At 39.3% G+C, this 20,311-nt stretch overlaps 1 protein-coding gene across 1 annotated transcript in view; it reads left to right on the top strand.

Moving 5' to 3' along the window:
* The window catches only part of ppp1r16a (protein phosphatase 1, regulatory subunit 16A), a 57,390-nt gene extending 39,607 nt beyond the window's left edge, over positions 1-17,783 (top strand). The window contains exons 7-11 of the mRNA XM_056469554.1: positions 1,917-2,042; positions 2,454-2,529; positions 2,604-2,733; positions 2,927-3,089; positions 16,155-17,783. Of these exons, the coding sequence (XP_056325529.1) occupies positions 1,917-2,042; positions 2,454-2,529; positions 2,604-2,733; positions 2,927-3,089; positions 16,155-16,628 (969 nt within the window). The 3' untranslated portion in view covers positions 16,629-17,783. The remainder of the gene's footprint in view (positions 1-1,916; positions 2,043-2,453; positions 2,530-2,603; positions 2,734-2,926; positions 3,090-16,154) is intronic.
* Positions 17,784-20,311: the final 2,528 nt, after the last annotated feature.

Consider the following 20,311-nt stretch of genomic DNA (forward strand, 5'->3'; position numbering starts at 1 on the left):
TAAAATCATTTGAATTTCAATGGGATCGTTTTATATTTTGGGCTGGCCATTTCGTCTTATCCAATATCCATTGGGAGGGTGCTATCGCAAATGGACCTGTCAGAAGAACGCTGATCAGTTTAACGTTAATTTTGGCGAATAACTGTGCATATCACTGAGTGACAAGCTGTTATAACACGCTGAAAGCATTATGTAAATAATATATATAATATTTAATCAATATATCTTATTTCTAAGACAACAACAAACTCTGTACCGCATTGGATGTCATTCCCTCGCTGTAAATGCTAGCCCTCCCATTTTTTTTCTGCAACCTCGATGTGCGCGCATCCTGAATGTTTTTATATTTATATATATATATATATATATATATATATATATATATATATATATATATATATATATATATATATATATATATATATATATATATATATATATATATATATATATATATATATATATGTTTTCAGCTCAGCCTTTAAGCTCAGGCTTTATTAGACAAAGAAAAAATATATTATTTTAAATATATGTTTATTGTACATAAATCTTTCTGATCTAATCTTGAATGTAGGAGCTTGAACAGGGGTGCCCAAACTTTTTCTTAGGAAGGGCCAAAAACCAAACTTGATTGAGGCTAGTGGGCTGAAGGTAAATTGCCATGGGTAATTTCCTAATTTTTTAAAATAATATTTAAAAATGACTAGAAAACATTGCTTTATTTTAAATAATACAATATTTTCATGTTAGAAATGAACTTACCTCATTTATAACAGTAATACTAGTTTTTGCTTTTGATTTGCTTGCCGATGTCTTCTGCGTAGTCCTCTATCCGTCGAGTGATGGTATCTGCATTTGAAAAAAAATCTGATTAATTTACAACATTTAATTGAAACATTAAATTTCAGTTAGCTTTTTTGTAGCTCAGCAATAAAAAAAAAACAAAAAAGGTTGCGTCAAATTAGAAATGAATGTTAAAGGAATTCGCCCCAACCCTCACCACCATTCTCACTCTCCTCTGAGATGGGATGGTGGGCCAAATCAAAGATTACAATGGGCCAACTTTGACCCCCGGGCCCTACTAAGGGTATCAGTGGGCTTGAGAGCCTTTATTGGGGGTGGAGGGGGTCCAGTACTCAATAAAACGTTTGAGAACCAATGATTTATAATATTACAAAATTTAAAAAACCTTTAAGCTCAGGCTTTATTAGACAAAGAAAAAATATATAATTTTAAATATATGTTTATTGTACATAAATCTTTCTGATCTAATCTTGAATGTAGGAGCTTGAGCAGGGGTGCCCAAACTTTTTCTTATGAAGGGCCAAAGACCAAACTTGATTGAGGCTAGTGGGCCGAAGGTAAATTGCCATGGGTAATTTCCTAATTTTTTAAAATAATATTTAAAAATGACTAGAAAACATTGCTTTATTTTAAATAATACAATATTTTCATGTTAGAAATGAACTTACCTCATTTATAACAGTAATACTAGTTTTTGCTTTTGATTTGCTTGCCGATGTCTTCTGCGTAGTCCTCTATCCGTTGAGTGATGGTATCTGCATTTGAAAAAAAATCTGATTAATTTACAACATTTAATTGAAACATTAAATTTCAGTTAGCTTTTTTGTAGCTCAGCAATAAAAAAACAAAAAAGGTTGCGTCAAATTAGAAATTAATGTTAAAGGAATTCGCCCCAACCCTCACCACCATTCTCACTCTCCTCTCAGATGGGATGGTGGGCCAAATCAAAGATTACAATGGGCCAACTTTGACCCCCGGGCCCTACTAAGGGCATCAGTGGGCTTGAGAGCCTTAATTGGGGGTGGAGGGGGTCCAGTACTCAATAAAACGTTTGAGAACCAATGATTTATAATATTACAAAATTTAAAAAACCTTGTGGTTTGTTTCTGTAGTTGCATGTAGCAGCTGCAAATGGATACATATCAGTTGGGGAGCTGTTGCTGGAACACAGGTTGTCTCCTGATGAGAGAGATGCTGATGGCTGGACACCACTCCATGCTGCCGCCTGCTGGGGGCAGGTGAACACTGACACTTTTAGTTACCAAAATAGCCTTAACATTCCCTGTGTTTGAATTTTTAAATCAATTACAGAAAACATACCTTGGGAATACAAAAATACTTAATTTTTAGTTAATATAATTATAATCCCATTAAAATGCACAGTAATTAATTATAAAAGTAAGCATTTATTTTTAGTTTTTAAAATCAGTTATGTAAGATATGTCATTATTCTGATAATTATTATTTTTTAACTGTTCAACGAATTAAAAGTAATTATCAGTATCTCTTGCCAAAGGATGTGGATAAAGGACACTAGGTTTATGGCTGACATTTTCATTAGTTTGTTTTACATTTTCTGATCTGGCTTTCTATTTAGTGTGCAATAAATAGTTTACGAAGTAATTGTGGTTGTTTTTCTGCTCTTTTAGATCCAGATGGTGGAGCTGCTGGTGGCTCATGGTGCAAGTTTAAATGCCAAATCTGAGCTGGATGAGACACCTCTGGGTAAAACACATCTATATGTGTGATCAGAAATGCCTGGACTGGAGGCCTCACAATGCATTTCTGTTATTTTGCAGATGTGTGCACTGATGAGGAGGTCCGGGCCAAAATGATGGAGTTGAAACATAAACATGATGCCATTATGAAGGGTCAGGACAAACACAAGAACACGTTGCAGAGACGGGTGTCCAGCACTGGCAGCAGAGGGTGAGTACTAAAGATGACAGTCAAATAAAGCATTTTTGATATAATAAATAATCTGATGAGTATTTTGAGCTGAAACTTTAGAAACTTTTTAGACACAAAAAAACATAAAATCTTGAAAAAGGGGCAAAATGGATGCCCTTTAACAAAACCCCTTGGGAATGGTGTATCTTCTTTTTGTGATTTTTGTTTACAGAAAAGTAGTGAGGCGCAGCAGTGTGAATGAGCGCAGCAGTCTGTACCGCAGAGAGCATCAGAAGGAAGCCAAGGTGTGGCAGGAGAGAGGAAGACAAACAGAAGCCTTGGATGATGATGAAGACAGACAAACGGATGCAGAATTGAACCTGCATGCTTCACTGGTGAGAAATGTAATTATTTAAGGCCAGTTGCAAGACATGCGCCTACCTTAGTCTTAAAGAGATCGTTCAAAGAAAAAAAGCTTTTATTCACTCACCCTTTACTTGTTTCAAAGCTTTGAGTTTTTTTTCTGCCGTACAAAAACGAAGTTATTTTAAAGAAAGCTGAAAACCTGTAACCATTGACTTCCATAGCATTTGTTTTTCCTACTATGGAAGTCGATCGTTACAGGCTTTCAGCATTCCTCAAATTATCTCCTTTTGTGTTCAACAGAAAATTAAACTCTTAAGTACATGTCAGAATTGAGGCAAATATGACTTGCTTCTCTATGCATAACCAACTTTGTCATGTATAACCAGTGTTGAGGGTACATATTACAAGTAATAATATTACTTTTCTAGGTAACGAGTAAAGTAATGCATTACTTTTCAAAATTAATATAATATTATAAATTAAAATAATGTTTGAGTTTTTACTTTTTTAAAAATGTAATGCGGGTTACTTTTTAGTTTAGTTAATAAGACAAAAAGTACAAGTATTAGCAAAAAAAGTAGCAAATGCATTGCTTTAAACTCATTAATCTGTATATATGACATGTAGAGCTATGGGGTCAGGAAGTTCTCAGAGGATAACATTATCCTACATTGATTTTTTACCCCACCAAAAAATACCCCACGCTATTCTGAAATAGTTCAAGCTTCAGCCAGGTCAGAAAAAGTAATGCAAAAGTAACATAACGCATTACTTACTATAAAAAGTAACGCTCCGGTTACTAAGGTAACCCTCATTCCCCGAGAGGGAGAACGGAAATCCAATCATCTAAAAGAGTATATAAATGGGCCAATGAAATGCCAATGAGTTGGCAGCGTCAGCTTGCACAGCTGAAGCTCGTTGCAATCAATTTGGCAATAACAGCGCAGGGTGTGCTAAGCTGAGCATCCTTTTCTAGCTGAGCTTTCATGCCCAACAGCTAAGGGGCAATCATTGTGGCGAAGCAACATAGCATTTTTGTTTCCTCCCCTCGAGGAACGAGGGTTACCTTTGTAACAGGAGCGTTCCCCTTCGGGAGGGGGACTTCAATGCTATGTAGAAAACTTCCATTATGGGGAAATGTATGGAAAACGCCACAATAATTGAACCTTACCTTGCCTCCGATGAGAGGTTATGCCAGGCAGATAGAACGTGAGCGCACCTGCATCACCAGAGGCGCGGTCTTCCAATGTGTTCCCTGGCCATTACATATCCCACTTCAACAGAAGCTTTACTGATTTAGATATATTTTGCCAAGCGGGGAACTTTACTGACAGAGCGAAAAAGCGCATGTATCTCCGTGTTAGGGAGAATGCCACAGCAAGTGTGCTACAACAGTGGTTCTCAAACGGGGGGTCGCGACCCCTGCGAAGGTCGCAGAATAATTTCAAGGGGTCGCGAGAGTGATTTTAAAAATTGTGTAATTTTCAGTGATTATAATAAATATTTTTCAGTATTACAAGTGAAAGCTAATATTTTCAGATTTTTAAAAAGATATTACTGATAAACTCTTAAAGTATTTAGGACACATTCAGGCAGAATGCATCTTTGTACTTGAAACGCAGCGCTTAGGAACAGTTTAAAACTCGTCATGTCAACTTGCCGCAGTAAACAAAGCCCGCAACGCTTGCCCCGCCTTAGCGCTCTTCTTATTGGCCCACTGCTCTAAGAACTGAACACGAATGGATTGGCTAAAATCAGCTGTCAAGCACTCAGTCAACGCCTCTTGTCTTCAGATGACAGGAGCTACAACCGCGAAAATGTAAAGATGAGAATGAAAACAACACTGACAGATTTTGTCTTAGAAACACCTAAAGCTACAAATAATAGCACATCTGATTACTGATCATGTGGTGAATGTTAATCCACCATCTACATTTTTCTAAGAGTGGATAAAAGACTTCCATTGGCTTTAAGTTCGTTTTGAAAATAACTTAAGCATTCACTGTAAAGTCTGTGGGACGGAATTAAAAGGTAACTGTTTGCCACATCTACACATTTTAAGCACGAGAGGTTCTGTTTAATCCTTCATTTAATCACCAGATGCTGTCAGCCGTACAAGTGGCAGCTATATGTAAAATTTAACACCACGTTCACCATCGCAAAAGGGCTTGCATCGACTAAGATTAAACTAATATTGCAGCTCATGAAAAGACCAGTATTGCTATTAAAATGACGTATGCAAAAAGCGTCTGTCAAAAGTAGGGCTGGGTATCGAGTTTGATACTTTTTAAGCACCGACCAAAACGTCTCGATACTATCGAGTATCGAAAAAATCATTTTCGTTCGGTACCAAATTTCGATACCCAAAGGTATAATCTTGTCAACATCAGTGAGCACCACTTGGAGAAAACCTGCATCCTTAACATGCCCGGATCAAATGCTGGTGATTTGCTGCGCTGCTGCGAGGCTGTCTTGAAAATCAGCAGTTTACGGCCGTTACGCCCACTTGCGCAGAGCTTGTCAAATTGTCAAACAGACATACAAAATCAGTTAACTTTTAGCACTTCTTGCTTGTGTACCATTAAAGTTAAGTTTAAGGCCCCGTTTACACTGCAGATAAATGTGACCCAATTCAAATTTTTTTGTTCATATGTGACACAGATCGGATCTGTATGATGACCATGTAAACAGAAAAAAAAAAAACGCATGCATTCGGATATTCAGCGATCGGTTTCAGGTCTCCTTCATATGTGGAAATAAATCAGATATAAATCGGATATGTGACAATGCAACTTTCATGTAAACAGGCAAATCGGATTTATTGAGGCGTTCTGTTCTGATCATCATTAAACTTGTGACAATGTGGTGCTTCTCCGCGGTTTCATGATGTAGAAGGTAGAGCGTGTGTGGAGATTCCGACGCGGTAAACAACAACAACAACAGAGGAAACATGGAGGAAAGTGGTCAGTCGCCACAATTTGCTCCCACCAGACCTGAGACCTCTCTCACACATTCCTCTGAATGGTGCACATCATAAAGCATATAAACCATTAGCGCAAGCTGTGATGATGGCCCTTTCCCACCTCCTCCGCCTCCAAATCATTTTAAAGATGGGCGAACTTCGTGTTGTGACTTTTGCTTTTTGTCGCCAATAATGCACTCACTGCGGGCTACACATTGAACAACTGTATTCTCTCCAACAACACCAGTGCGCACACAGGCAAAGGCTACATCTACTACACACACACACATCAGGGCCATACCATTACGTAAACTGCGTGGGGGTAAATCTGCACTGAACCATTCACTGCTTATATTACGCTTCACAGAGCTATAAACAAGACAGTTTCCTCCATCGTGGCTAGTGTGGCACAGATGCTAGAACCTGCGTTTATGCATGCATCGTAAATTGTACGGCAAGCGTAAAGACATGAATTGGATATGGGTCACAATTAAAAGAACGTGTTAACGGACAGACAAAAAAATCTGACATAGGCAATATCATATGTATAGGAAATTGGGCATCAAGACCTGACAGTGTTAATGGGGCTTAAGTTTGTGTGGGTAAATTTATTAATCCTTTTTTGACCTAACGTACGCTGTGTAACGTTATGTACTGTTTCGATGGCTTGAAATACCTGGCTAAGTTGATACTAAAATACTAGTTGATACTAAAATAACAGTAAATGATGAAGTTTACCTCACATTAAACTTATCTAATATAAATGTCCTTATCCTTGGCTGCATTAACAGTTTAGCTTTTATGTTTTCTTCACATTAATGTTATAGTGTCTGCTCCTGCTGACCCTGGAATTAGGAGACCATCAAGTGATAATCCATTTACACTGGCAGAAAAAGTACAAATGAACAAAGAAAGGAAAGATGAATGCCACAGTGCCGTTACACATTTTATTGTTAAACGTTGCTTGCCTTTTTCTTCTGTGGAGAAAGATTAGATTTACTGGATATACGATTTTCAATGCCTAGAAAGGAACCAAAAACATAGTCAAAATAAGTCCATGCAATATAAGTGGTTCAATCATAATTATATGAAGCTGCGAGAATACTTCTGTGTGCAAAGTAAACAAAATTAACTTATTCAATGATTTATCCATGGGAGGATGAGAAAGCTCTTAGATTAAATACAAAATATCTTCATTTGTAGATAATTAATGACAGAATTAAAATTTGTGGGTGAACTAAACCTTTAAGCAGCAGTAAGCCTCACAAATACTTAAAATTGATTGACTTAAAACTGGTTGAACTTTATTAAAACTGTTTGCACTAATATATTGTGTTAATTACACTTTGTTCATTTTGTGCTTTTGTTCCTGTTTATTGGTCTTAGAGATAAGCCTGCTGTGAAAAGTGTCACGAACAACCTGAAAAAATAATCTTGTTAAAATATATTTCTTAAAATAAAAGTAAATCAAATTCAGGGTATCGGTATCGGTTTCGAACATTTTGGAACGATACCCAGCCCTAGTCAAAAGCATCTGTGCAATATCAGACACCACCCATGAGAACACAGCACAGTTATCGTTAACAGATTCAAAAATGAATTCATGTCAAGCAGTGCGTGCAGGGCCGGTAAGCGGTCCGTCAGTGATATGTTTTGGTCACTCAATTGTTATAAAAATGTATTTTCTTCAAATTCAAATTTTTTTGTTCATATGTGACACAGATCGGATCTGTATGATGACCGTGTAAACAGAAAAAAAAAACGCATGCATTCGGATATTCAGCGATCGGTTTCAGGTCTCCTTCATATGTGGAAATAAATCAGATATAAATCGGATATGTGACAATGCAACTTTCATGTAAACAGGCAAATCGGATTTATTGAGGCGTTCTGTTCTGATCATCATTAAACTTGTGACAATGTGGTGCTTCTCCGCGGTTTCATGATGTAGAAGGTAGAGCGTGTGTGGAGATTCCGACGCGGTAAACAACAACAACAACAGAGGAAACATGGAGGAAAGTGGTCAGTCGCCACAATTTGCTCCCACCAGACCTGAGACCTCTCTCACACATTCCTCTGAATGGTGCACATCATAAAGCATATAAACCATTAGCGCAAGCTGTGATGACGGCCCTTTCCCACCTCCTCCGCCTCCAAATCATTTTAAAGATGGGCGAACTTCGTGTTGTGACTTTTGCTTTTTGTCGCCAATAATGCACTCACTGCGGGCTACACATTGAACAACTGTATTCTCTCCAACAACACCAGTGCGCACACAGGCAAAGGCTACATCTACTACACACACACACATCAGGGCCATACCATTACGTAAACTGCGTGGGGGTAAATCTGCACTGAACCATTCACTGCTTATATTACGCTTCACAGAGCTATAAACAAGACAGTTTCCTCCATCGTGGCTAGTGTGGCACAGATGCTAGAACCTGCGTTTATGCATGCATCGTAAATTGTACGGCAAGCGTAAAGACATGAATTGGATATGGGTCACAATTAAAAGAACGTGTTAACGGACAGACAAAAAAATCTGACATAGGCAATATCATATGTATAGGAAATTGGGCATCAAGACCTGACAGTGTTAATGGGGCTTAAGTTTGTGTGGGTAAATTTATTAATCCTTTTTTGACCTAACGTACGCTGTGTAACGTTATGTACTGTTTCGATGGCTTGAAATACCTGGCTAAGTTGATACTAAAATACTAGTTGATACTAAAATAACAGTAAATGATGAAGTTTACCTCACATTAAACTTATCTAATATAAATGTCCTTATCCTTGGCTGCATTAACAGTTTAGCTTTTATGTTTTCTTCACATTAATGTTATAGTGTCTGCTCCTGCTGACCCTGGAATTAGGAGACCATCAAGTGATAATCCATTTACACTGGCAGAAAAAGTACAAATGAACAAAGAAAGGAAAGATGAATGCCACAGTGCCGTTACACATTTTATTGTTAAACGTTGCTGCCTTTTTCTTCTGTGGAGAAAGATTAGATTTACTGGATATACGATTTTCAATGCCTAGAAAGGAACCAAAAACATAGTCAAAATAAGTCCATGCAATATAAGTGGTTCAATCATAATTATATGAAGCTGCGAGAATACTTCTGTGTGCAAAGTAAACAAAATTAACTTTATTCAATGATTTATCCATGGGAGGATGAGAAAGCTCTTAGATTAAATACAAAATATCTTCATTTGTAGATAATTAATGACAGAATTAAAATTTGTGGGTGAACTAAACCTTTAAGCAGCAGTAAGCCTCACAAATACTTAAAATTGATTGACTTAAAACTGGTTGAACTTTATTAAAACTGTTTGCACTAATATATTGTGTTAATTACACTTTGTTCATTTTGTGCTTTTGTTCCTGTTTATTGGTCTTAGAGATAAGCCTGCTGTGAAAAGTGTCACGAACAACCTGAAAAAATAATCTTGTTAAAATATATTTCTTAAAATAAAAGTAAATCAAATTCAGGGTATCGGTATCGGTTTCGAACATTTTGGAACGATACCCAGCCCTAGTCAAAAGCATCTGTGCAATATCAGACACCACCCATGAGAACACAGCACAGTTATCGTTAACAGATTCAAAAATGAATTCATGTCAAGCAGTGCGTGCAGGGCCGGTAAGCGGTCCGTCCGTGATATGTTTTGGTCACTCAATTGTTATAAAAATGTATTTTCTTGTGATAACAGGATTTCATTGAGACATATTTTCCTCACGCATGCATATATATATTTTGCCTGTTAGTTTTGATTAGTGTTCATTTCAAATGCAATAAATCTGTTTATAAAACTTGTAGCAACAGTGCGATAATTGGTAGGAGCCACAAAATTTTGGCTGGTGCGCCTAAATTTTTTAAGTTAGGAGCACCAGTACTACCAAGCAAAAATATTAATTTCGAGCCCTGTAATGTATAGTAAATATAGTTCAAATATTGTGAACAGCTTAAAAAAGGTTATTTTTATTGTTTCTATATGCTTTGGTAGTGGGGGGTCGTGAGTTCTTGACGATCTTACATTATGGGTCGCTGGTTTAAAAGTTTGAGAACCACTGTATTACAACACCTTCACCTAGTGTTTCCTCAATCACTAAGAGTTTTCTAACGCTTTTGAGGAAACTGGCTCCACTCGCAGATTATAAAATCTTGCAATTGTGTTAGGTGTCGCCCAGCTCTACAAAATGTAAGGCTCTACAAATGTCTGTTAGTGAGGTGCCATGTGTACGCGCCCAAGAGGATGCGATGCTCCGAGTGGAGTGCGCTCGAACTCCTGGGGAACACAGCTCGCCCTGGCGTTGGAAAGCGAGGGAGATGGCATCCACTATCCAGTGGGCCAACCTCTGTTTTGACACGGCACTTGCCTTCTGCCGACCACCATAACAGACGAAAAGCTGCTCAGATGATTTAAGCTCTGAGTGTGGTCCACATAAATTTGCAAAGCGCAAACTGGACACAGTAATGATGGGCTGGGTCTGCCTCTTTCATGGGCAGCACTTGCAGGCTCACTACATGGTCCTTAAATGGTGTGGTAGGAACCTTGGGCACATATCCAGTCCGGGGTCTCAGGACAACGTGAGAGTAGGCCGACCCGAATTACAGGTACAAGTCACTGACTGAAAATGCCTCCAGGTCCCCGACCCTCTTAATCGATACCAACACGACCAGCAGAGCTGTCTTCAGGGACAGAAATCTTAAAGATACTGAGTCGAGTGGTTCGAACGGATCTCCGCACATGCTCGTGAGAACATAGAGGGGACTCTAGCCTGAGTGATGGTATTAACCACCGCCATCAGTAGGTTACCTATGTCTTCCTTGCGTCTAAGGACCACACGTGAAACGAGGGAGCCAGATGGTGCCCTGTGCCTGAGAGAGCAGGTCCTCTCTCAAAATCGCAAGGAGGGAGAGTTCTGATATCCAGGTCTGGTTGGGCCAGAGAGGGGCAACTAGCAAGACCTGCTCCTTGTCCTTCCTGACCTTGAACAGTAACTGCGCGAGCAAGCTTACTGGGGGAAACGCGTATTTGCGCATGCCCTGAGGCCAGCTGTGGGCCAGTGCATCCGTGCCGAGGGAGCCCTCGGTCAGGGAAAAAAAACACCGGCAATGAGCGTTCTCAGGGGGAAGCAAACAGATTGATCTGGGCTTCCCCGAATCGCACCCATGTCAGCTGGACAGAATGGGGGTGGAGTCTCCGCTCTCCTGGACGTAAAGGCTGCCATGAGAGCGCGTCCGGAATGTGAATGGCGTGCAGCGATTTTAGCCACATATGACTCCAGAGGAGCAGACGGCAAGCAAACTGAGACATGCGGGGCGAGCAGATACCCCCATACGGTTGATATATGCCACCGCCGCCGTGCTGTTCGTCCTAACCAGCACGTGTTGTCGCTCCATCACCAGTGAAAAACGGCGGAGAGCGAAAAACACTGCCAACAGCTCTAGGCGATTGATATCCAGAGAGGTGCGCTGTCATGGTGACCGAGTCCAGCTCCAACCCGAGAAAAGAGATCCTCTGCAGGGGGGTGAGTTTGCTCTTTTCTCGGTTGACCTGAAACTCCAATAGGTCAAGGTGCTAGAGCACCCTGTCCCTGTGCATAATCAATTGCTCCCACGAGTGAGGCAAAATCAGCCAGCATGCCCGCGAGCTGAAGAGGCACTAGGGCACCCTCCGCAAGCTTGGTGAAGCCCTGTGGAGACGGAGAGAGCCAGAAGAGGAGGACTTTGTACTGCCAAGCTCGACCCTCGAATGCAAACCGCAGAAAACTGATGGTGGAATGGATGAATGGAGACATGAAAGTACGCGTCCTTCAGGTCTATTGCTGCAAACCAATCCTGAGGACGAACGCACCGGAAGATGCGCTTCTGCATGAGCATTTTGAGCGGCAGCCTGTGAAGACAGTGGTTTGAAACATGCAATCTAGGATAGGCCATAACCCACCGCTCTTTTTGGGTACGATGAAGAATGGCTGTAAAATAAACTCTTCATCTCAGCTGAAGGGATCGGCTCGATTGCATCCTTTGCCAGGAGGAAACCAATCTCCTTTCGCAAGACAGGGGCGAACAGGGGGCTGACCCTGGTGAAATACACACCCGTGAACTTGCGCATATCTGGCAGGTTTAGCCAGAGGTGGTGCTCCAGGACCACTAATGTGGCCATCGTCCTTCCCAGGGCACACGCAGCGGACTTGAGGTCCGTGGAGCTCAGTCGGGTGCAGTGCTGAGCTTGTAACAAGCCTGGGTCAAAACCACCCCCGTGCAGCTGGGCCAGAACCACCCCCGTGCAGCTAAGCCAGTGCCTGCGCATGGTAGCGCAGGTAGGTGGCCCTATCATGCAGGGTGGAAGATACCTGTGTGGGTTCTGGCTCCGAGGGAGGCAGATAACTGACACGCCTTGGACGGGAGACGAGGCTGACTCCAGCAGAAAGAGGCACCATGCGGGCCCGCAATGGTACTCTCAATCTGGGGAATCGACTCGTACTCCATCATAAAGGAAAGATCGGCCAGAGAAAGGTGCCCCTCCAAGACTGCGTGAGCCCACTGTGCACTTCCGGGAAGAAAGAGACGGGAGGCTAGAAGGTCTTGCCTTCTTAAGTCACCACATACACCCATCTAATCAGTCCGGTCGCGGGGCTGTGGGATAAACCATCTCCAGGCCCATGGCCGAAGCAACCCGAGAAAGCATGGTTATCATGTCTGTTTCTAGGTCCGTTGCGGCGCTCGCTACCCCGGAGGGAGGGAGCAGGTTCGAATCCTTCATCAGACAATGACAGCCCGTCCTCCGATGCAGCGTTGGACATCTGAGCCTCGGTGTCATCAAGTGAGAGGGCGGCTATCCGAGGACGAAGCGCTTCTCTCACTCGAAGCTTGGATGGAGTGCGTAGAGGAGCGAGAAGTCCGCAAGCCCGAGGGTGATGGATTTACTCCCACTGTAACCCTCAGATCTGCCCGAGTGCCCACCGTGGAGTGGGGGACAACTGGGGTGGGTGGCCCTTTTGCAAGAGTGAGCTGCGATCTTAACTGTGCAACAGACATGCCACCGCAGTGATGGCATGCACTGCATGTGAGCACAGCATTAACATGCTGGACCCCCAGAAACGCATAGTTGGAGCGACGTCTTGAAAAAGAAACGCTGCATGACCGCATTGCTCTTTTAGGAAATTAGCAACAATACAAACTGCTCTGGAGGACCGGACCCAAAGAACGCCAGGCAAGGGAGAAACCCAGCTCGGCCACTTACCGCTGAGTGTGACACACTCTGGACTGGGAGACCACTCTCGTTCACTCTCTCTCTGTAGTACAGCTTGAGGAACCCTCATCAACTCTGTCAGAAGCTTCGTGAAAGGACCTGAAGCGAAAAGGATGCTCAGCTTTGCACGCGCTGCGCTTTTATTGACAAAATGATTGCAATGAGCTTCAGCTGTGCAAGCTGACGCTGCCATCTCATTGGCAATTCATTGGCCTGTTTATATACTCTTTCAGATGATTGGATTCTGACGTAATCCCCCATAGTGTAATTTTTCCACATAGCATTGAAGTTTCCCTCCCGATGGGGAACTAAGTAACACAACTAGTTACTTTTTTGGGGGAGAAACATTACGTTCTAAAGTAATTTCCCCCAACATTGTGTATAACAGGTATGAAGCAGCTACTATGATACGATATGATATGATATGATATGATATGATATGATATGATATGATATGCCCCTTGATTCAACACGATGCAATATGATACAATGGATTAAAAAAAAAAAAAGTGTTTTACCTTTTATATTTATGGTAGCTGACAAATTAGAAAGGTTAAAACATTAGTCTAAAACTGCTCTTTAAAGCATTAAATTCACAAAGTTCAAGTCATTAATAATAAAAAAACACATTATATAAAGACAAAGGTTTGCTACATTGGATATAAAAAACATTCATTAAACTCACATTTTATTAGACATCTTATTTACCCATTACTCCTTTTATAGTTACTGCTACCATAAGAAATATATGTATATGTAGGTTCATGTTGTACAGAGGTTATGTTCTACAAATGCATATTTTTAGTATATTGCGCTATTATTATTTTGAACTGTTTCGTCAACATGCATGCGGTAGCACATGTTCATTCGCCCACTTCTGCTTGACTTTCTAACAATTATAGATTAAACATCTATCCTTCTATCTTTCTATCTATCTTTACAGATGTTAATATGGCGCAATGCATCATGGTTTAAATGCTAAATTATAATTTTTTTCTAAACATGGTTCATAGCATTTTAAATCTTAATTCACAAAGAAAGACTGATTATAGCTTGTCAGTTGGTGAAACTTGTGCTTAAAACCCCGGTCCAATCACATTATTTCGCCACGATTTCCTTGACATAGGGTGTCGTGGCTAGTTGTAAATGACAAATGGCTGTCGTGACACATAATCCAATAATTTCTTCTCGTGTAATGTGGAAAAGTTCACGACAACTGATACCATGTCTGTGATGCCTCACGACACCATCACAGGAAGTCTAGCATGTTTAATGTTCTTTCCTATTCTTTTCAATGAGTTCGGTCACCTGGGTGACACTGGGCAATAGGAGTACATAATTTCTTAGTTATATCCAGGGTGATGGCATTAATCCACGGGTCAGGTAATCAAAAAATGTGTATTTAGCCTACTTATGGGTGGGTCTCACTTTCTATAAAATAATAAAGTGTTGCAAGCAATTTTATCTGACAGACTGGCATACATGTGCAGACATCTCCATTCTCAGAACGAGTTTCTGAGTTCTCTTATCCTTCCGACAGAGTTCGTTCTTCCAGGGTAATCTCCCTGGAAACACATTCAGTGCTGCTAATACATTGTAAAAGCCTGTTTTACCTATTCAAATTACTTGATTAAACTAATTAAATTAAAACTCACCGGTAATGGATGAATTTTTTAAATATAGGTTAAATATAGGTTCATTAAATATAGGTTTCTCTGAAAAGGAATATTTCACTTTAATATTGTTTAGGCCAGTTTTTTTTTTTTTTTTAATTAAACTAATTCATGTTTTGACGCTGAAGCATATATTAGACTGGTTTTGAAGCACTTTACCTCGAATGTTATTTGTTATTGTTGTTTATCTAGTAGATAACTGACCTACAAAAAATACATTAAAATTAAGATACAAGTTATACCAAACGAAATTCATTTAAAAAAACATATTTTTTTTCCAAGAAAATATACAAATTATTTATTTATTTTTTTGAGCTCGTCCACTACTCAACTCTGGTGATGATTTGTTGTGCTCCATGAAAAATAAGGATTTAATTTATGCTCCACTGTAATTGTTGTATCACAAACCTCTGTCATATATTTGCTATTTTTTTATATGTCATTATTTTGTCATGAGCATCTGATTTTTCCTTGGTGCTGATGTGCTTTCATTTTCTCCGTATCACTCGCGTCAAGTTCAGGCAAGGAAATGTTTAATAAGCAACCAATTGCTGGAAAATAAACTTTTAGATTTTAAAAGAAAATATCTTAATATTTAAAAGGAAATATACATTTGATCCTATCAATGTCATAACGATGCCCTTAAATATAGTAGCCTAGTTGTCAGCAAGCATTAGTGTTTATTGAGATTAAAATAAGAAATTGAAATTGAGATGAGAAATATTGTTACAGCAACACATGTGACTGCTTTGGGAAATCATAGACATCACGGGATGACTGATCGTGAAGGAACTTGTAGTCTGGCACATTTGTTACCCACGACAAGTCAAGATTTTATCAAGACAAAATCACATAATCTGACATAGTGACTTTCGTAACTGAAAATAAAAATTGTGTGATGCAAGACTAACCAGGCTACTTTATGAATGAAATTTTGTAGTCATAATTCAGCAAATGATATTTGGACTAGTGTTAAAAAGAAACATGACACCACAGAATTAAAATCAAACAAAAACACATTCCAAAGTGAGTATTTTTATGATTTTAGATGTAGTGGACTTGAACAGAGGTAAAGTTAGGGGTTTGGTTTGTGTGAACCAATCTTGTGTTTGTTGAGAGCTTAGTCATGTGTTTGTACCTTGACTATTCTTGATGAATTTTCTTATTTTTGTATTTTTCCCTCTTTTGATTTAGATGTCCAGTCCTAATGCCACCCCTGTTCCTCCATTAGACGTTGGCGAGGTGGAAAATGGAGCCCAAGTTATGGGAAACGGTAGCACAGGTTCATTTTCAGGAGAACTCCAGAGCGGGGGCCTCATGGATCGCAGCGCCTCCTATCAGCTCTCTCCAGGTTCAGCTTCTGCTGGCGGGGACAGCATGAGCAGAGAGAGATCTCACCACACACTCGCAGATCTCAAACGACAGAGAGCTGCAGCTAAACTGAATAAGCATCCAGCACCTCCTTTACCTCTGTCTGCAGGCCATCAAGATGACCCTGTCCCTGAAGGGCCTCAGGGGCCACTGGAGCCCTCTGAATCAGTACAACAGGTTGTATCCCCCAATGCTGTGTACTTTACCCAAGCTAGTGGAGATCCACCTCTGCTGAAGCTGAAAGCACCAGAAGAGGAAACAACCAATACGAAAGAGCCATGCTGTGGACTCATGTAGAAGCAGCAAATGAACACATTTGGTTTCTTATAATTTTGCGGTTCTTACTACAATAACAGAATGGAAAATGTCTGGCAGGTACGTGGAATTAAGTTTTATATCTTACACTTTCTCTGACTATTGCACATGAACTTACTTTTTTAACACTAATATATTATTACATATATATTTCATAACACTAAGAAATTCATGATGGACCAGACAGCTTTCTGACTATATATCACAAATATGAAGAAATTAGAAGTTCCTGCATTTGCAAAACTTTCATGGAGTAATTGCAATGTTTTTGCAGTATTTCACACTATTATGCTTGTATTGTTTTTTTTTATTTAGTTGTTGTGGTCATTTGAAGTTTCATAGTATTGGCAATGTTCAATACATCGAGAAAAAAAGACACTGAGCACTTTTGACCAAACTTTCTGCAGTTTTCTTAACTTTAACACACACGCACGCACGCACGCACGCACTCACTCACTCACTCACTCACTCACTCACTCACTCACTCACTCACTCACTCACACCGTATATATAAATATAAGTGACAAAAAAAAGCACATTTGAGTTGCACTGATCAATATAAAACCCCATTTCATTAACATTTTTTGTATTTTTAAGGTCTGCGTCTAGAAAGTACCATAGCACAATTGCTCTTGGGGTGTGCGCACACTTGGCACATTCAGTTTGATTAAAACAAAATTAAAATAAAATTGAGAGGCTCACCAAACAGACAGACTAGGGCCACTAGGAGAGTCTTGGTTAGCTTCCAAACAAACTAGTTCGGGTTAACTGAAATGTTCAGGTTATGAGGTCAGGTTGTGATGTCACGATCACTTGATTTAATGCTGAAATAATAATAATGGCATATCCCAGCAAGCATCTAGTAGAAATCGATTAAACATAATTTTGCTGGGTGGAGAAATAAGAAAGGCTGTGAAATTAAGCTTTAAGGTTTGATATCAATAGGTTCAATCGTGTCGAAAAGAACAATGCTTAACAGAATTAAATGTTTTGTTTTGTTTTTTGGTCTAGACCAAATTAACTAAGAGAACCAAACTACAAGTGTGAACTTAGTCTTTTTCAACACCTTCAACAACTTCAACATCACCTCTGGCATCTTACCTCTGGCTTTATGGAATAATTTTTGTTCCAATAAGAATGAACGTAACTTTATAAAACTGAACGTAACTTTCCAAGAAACGATCAAAAATATGCCACTGCAAAAGAAGAAAAACACAATGAAAACAAAAAAATGAACTCAGTCGCACGAATTTAACATGCTCTTCAAATATGCTTCATTCTTTGTTAATGATTTTCAAAGAATCGTTTTGGCGAATCATGGATTTTGAATGCGTTGCCACAGTTTTCGCTTACGCTTAGTAAATTTTCGTTTGCTGTTTTGGCACAAACTTCTCGTGGGGGCGGGCTTAACAGCGATCTACACTGATTGGTTAATGAGCTTTTGATGGACAGTTGCTCTCTGACCTGGAAGCACAGACGGTGACGTCAGTGGCGCACATATCGGAAAGTTGTTGCGGTGTGCAATACGTTGTGCTTTATGTTAAGTATTAATGTTAGTATTTTACCTACGGTCGTCTCTTAGTTTCTAAAGATGACCTCCCGCGAGAGACACGGAGCGGTGCCATCATCTTCCACCACAGCTTGTCCCCTAGGGCAGCTTGAAGTAAGTTTGTGTTGCTAAAGTAACGTTTATCAATAACATCAATAAAAGTTTTATTCATGTACAGTGTGCAACAGTTATTTTGCGGGTAATTGTTGTTATTCACAAGTTTGCAGTGCACTGATGTTATGTCATGTAGTTTAATTGTTTTAATTTTAGTTAGGGTTAGGGTATTGCTGTTTTATACAGTTATACTTCTAATATGTAAGGACGTGTCATTGTAGTGCAGGTATCAAACTGGTCTTTATATTCTACTGCAAGGCATTATATTATATTGACATCTTACTGTTATACACTGTATCTTGATATACATTAAACATTTTTACACAATAAACCAAAAATGTATAACGTTTCTAAACACAACATTTAAACGATAAAAGTGTTAAAAAAAAAGCCAGAACTGTTGCACACTGTACATGAATAAAACTTTTATTGTTGTTATTGATAAACGTTACTTTAGCAACACGAACTTACTTCAAGCTGCCCTGAGGGACAAGCTGAGGTGGAAGATGATGGCACCGCTTCGTGTCTCTCCCGGGAGGTCATCTTTAGAAACTAAGAGACGACCGTAGGTAAAATACTAACATTAATACTTAACATAAAGCACGACGTATTGCACACCGCAACAACTTTCCGATATGCGTGCCACTGACGTCACCGTCTGTGCTTCCGGGTCAGAGAGCAACTGTCCATCAAAAGCTCATTAGCCAATCAGTGTAGATCGCTGTTAAGCCCGCCCCCACGAGAAGTTTGTGCCAAAACAGCAAACGAAAATTTACGAAGCGTAAGCGAAAACTGTGGCAACGCATTCAAAATCCATGATTCGCGAAAACTATTCTTTGAAAATCATTAACAAAGAATGAAGCATATTTGAAGAGCATGTTAAATTCGTGCGACTGAGTTAATTTTTTTGTTTTCATTGTGTTTTTCTTCTTTTGCAGTGGCATATTTTTGATCGTTTCTTGGAAAGTTACGTTCAGTTTTATAAAGTTACGTTCATTCTTATTGGCACAAAAATTATTCCATATGGCTTTGTCCTTCCGCTGATTTCCATAAAATAAAATATTGAAAGATTATTATTTTAGTGAGTGCAAATCATTGTTTTTTATATTGCTTACCTCTCTTAAAATGTTTTAATCTCTATCCCAGGTTCTGTCTTGGTTAATATTTAATTTATTTAAAATTTGCATAAATTTAATCTCAATGTAACTAAATAATTGAAAAATGTATGTGGTAAAGAACACTTTACTGTACATTGGAGAACTTGTTGTAATCTAAGAGATTAAATGGGATTGTATTTTACACCATAAACCGTGCTGAAGCCCCCTCAGATTATAATTTAAAAGGCTATTTTATATAAGTTTATTTTTCAAAATATTTATTATTGAATTATGAAAAGGTATGCAGACCGTAAATATTTACATTTTTTTGAAAGTTTTTGTTTTTTTATAGTGAAAAACTGTAAAATAAAAAAAAGTTAAAAAAAATTTAAAACAACAATTTTGTATCTATTTTCAGAAAATGTGGTCAATTTCAGTTTATTTTTCCATTTTGAAGATGTACGCTGTCTGACAAAAGTCTTGTCATCAATCCCAGTTGTTAGAGCAACAAATAACAACTTGACTTCTAGTTGATCATTTGGAAAAGTGGCAAAAGGTGGATTTTTCAGATGAATCATCCGTTGAAATGCATCCCAATCATCACAAATACTGCAGAAGACCTATTGGAACTCGCAAGGACCCAAGATTCTGACTGAAATCAATCAAGTTTGGTGACGGAAAAATCATGGTTTGGGGTTAAATTCAGTATGGGGGCGTGTTAGAGATCTGCAGAGTGGATGGCAACATCAACAGCCTGAGTTATCATGACATTTGTGCTGCCCATTACATTACAAACCACAGGAGAGGGCAAATTCTTCAGCAGGATAGCGCTCCTTCTCATACTTCAGCCTCCACATCAAAGTTCCTGAAAGCAAAGAATGCTTTAGAATGGTTTTGGTCCAGGA

The sequence above is a fragment of the Danio aesculapii genome, chromosome 12 (genome assembly GCF_903798145.1).
Source record: "Danio aesculapii chromosome 12, fDanAes4.1, whole genome shotgun sequence".
Lineage (NCBI taxonomy): Eukaryota > Metazoa > Chordata > Actinopteri > Cypriniformes > Danionidae > Danio > Danio aesculapii.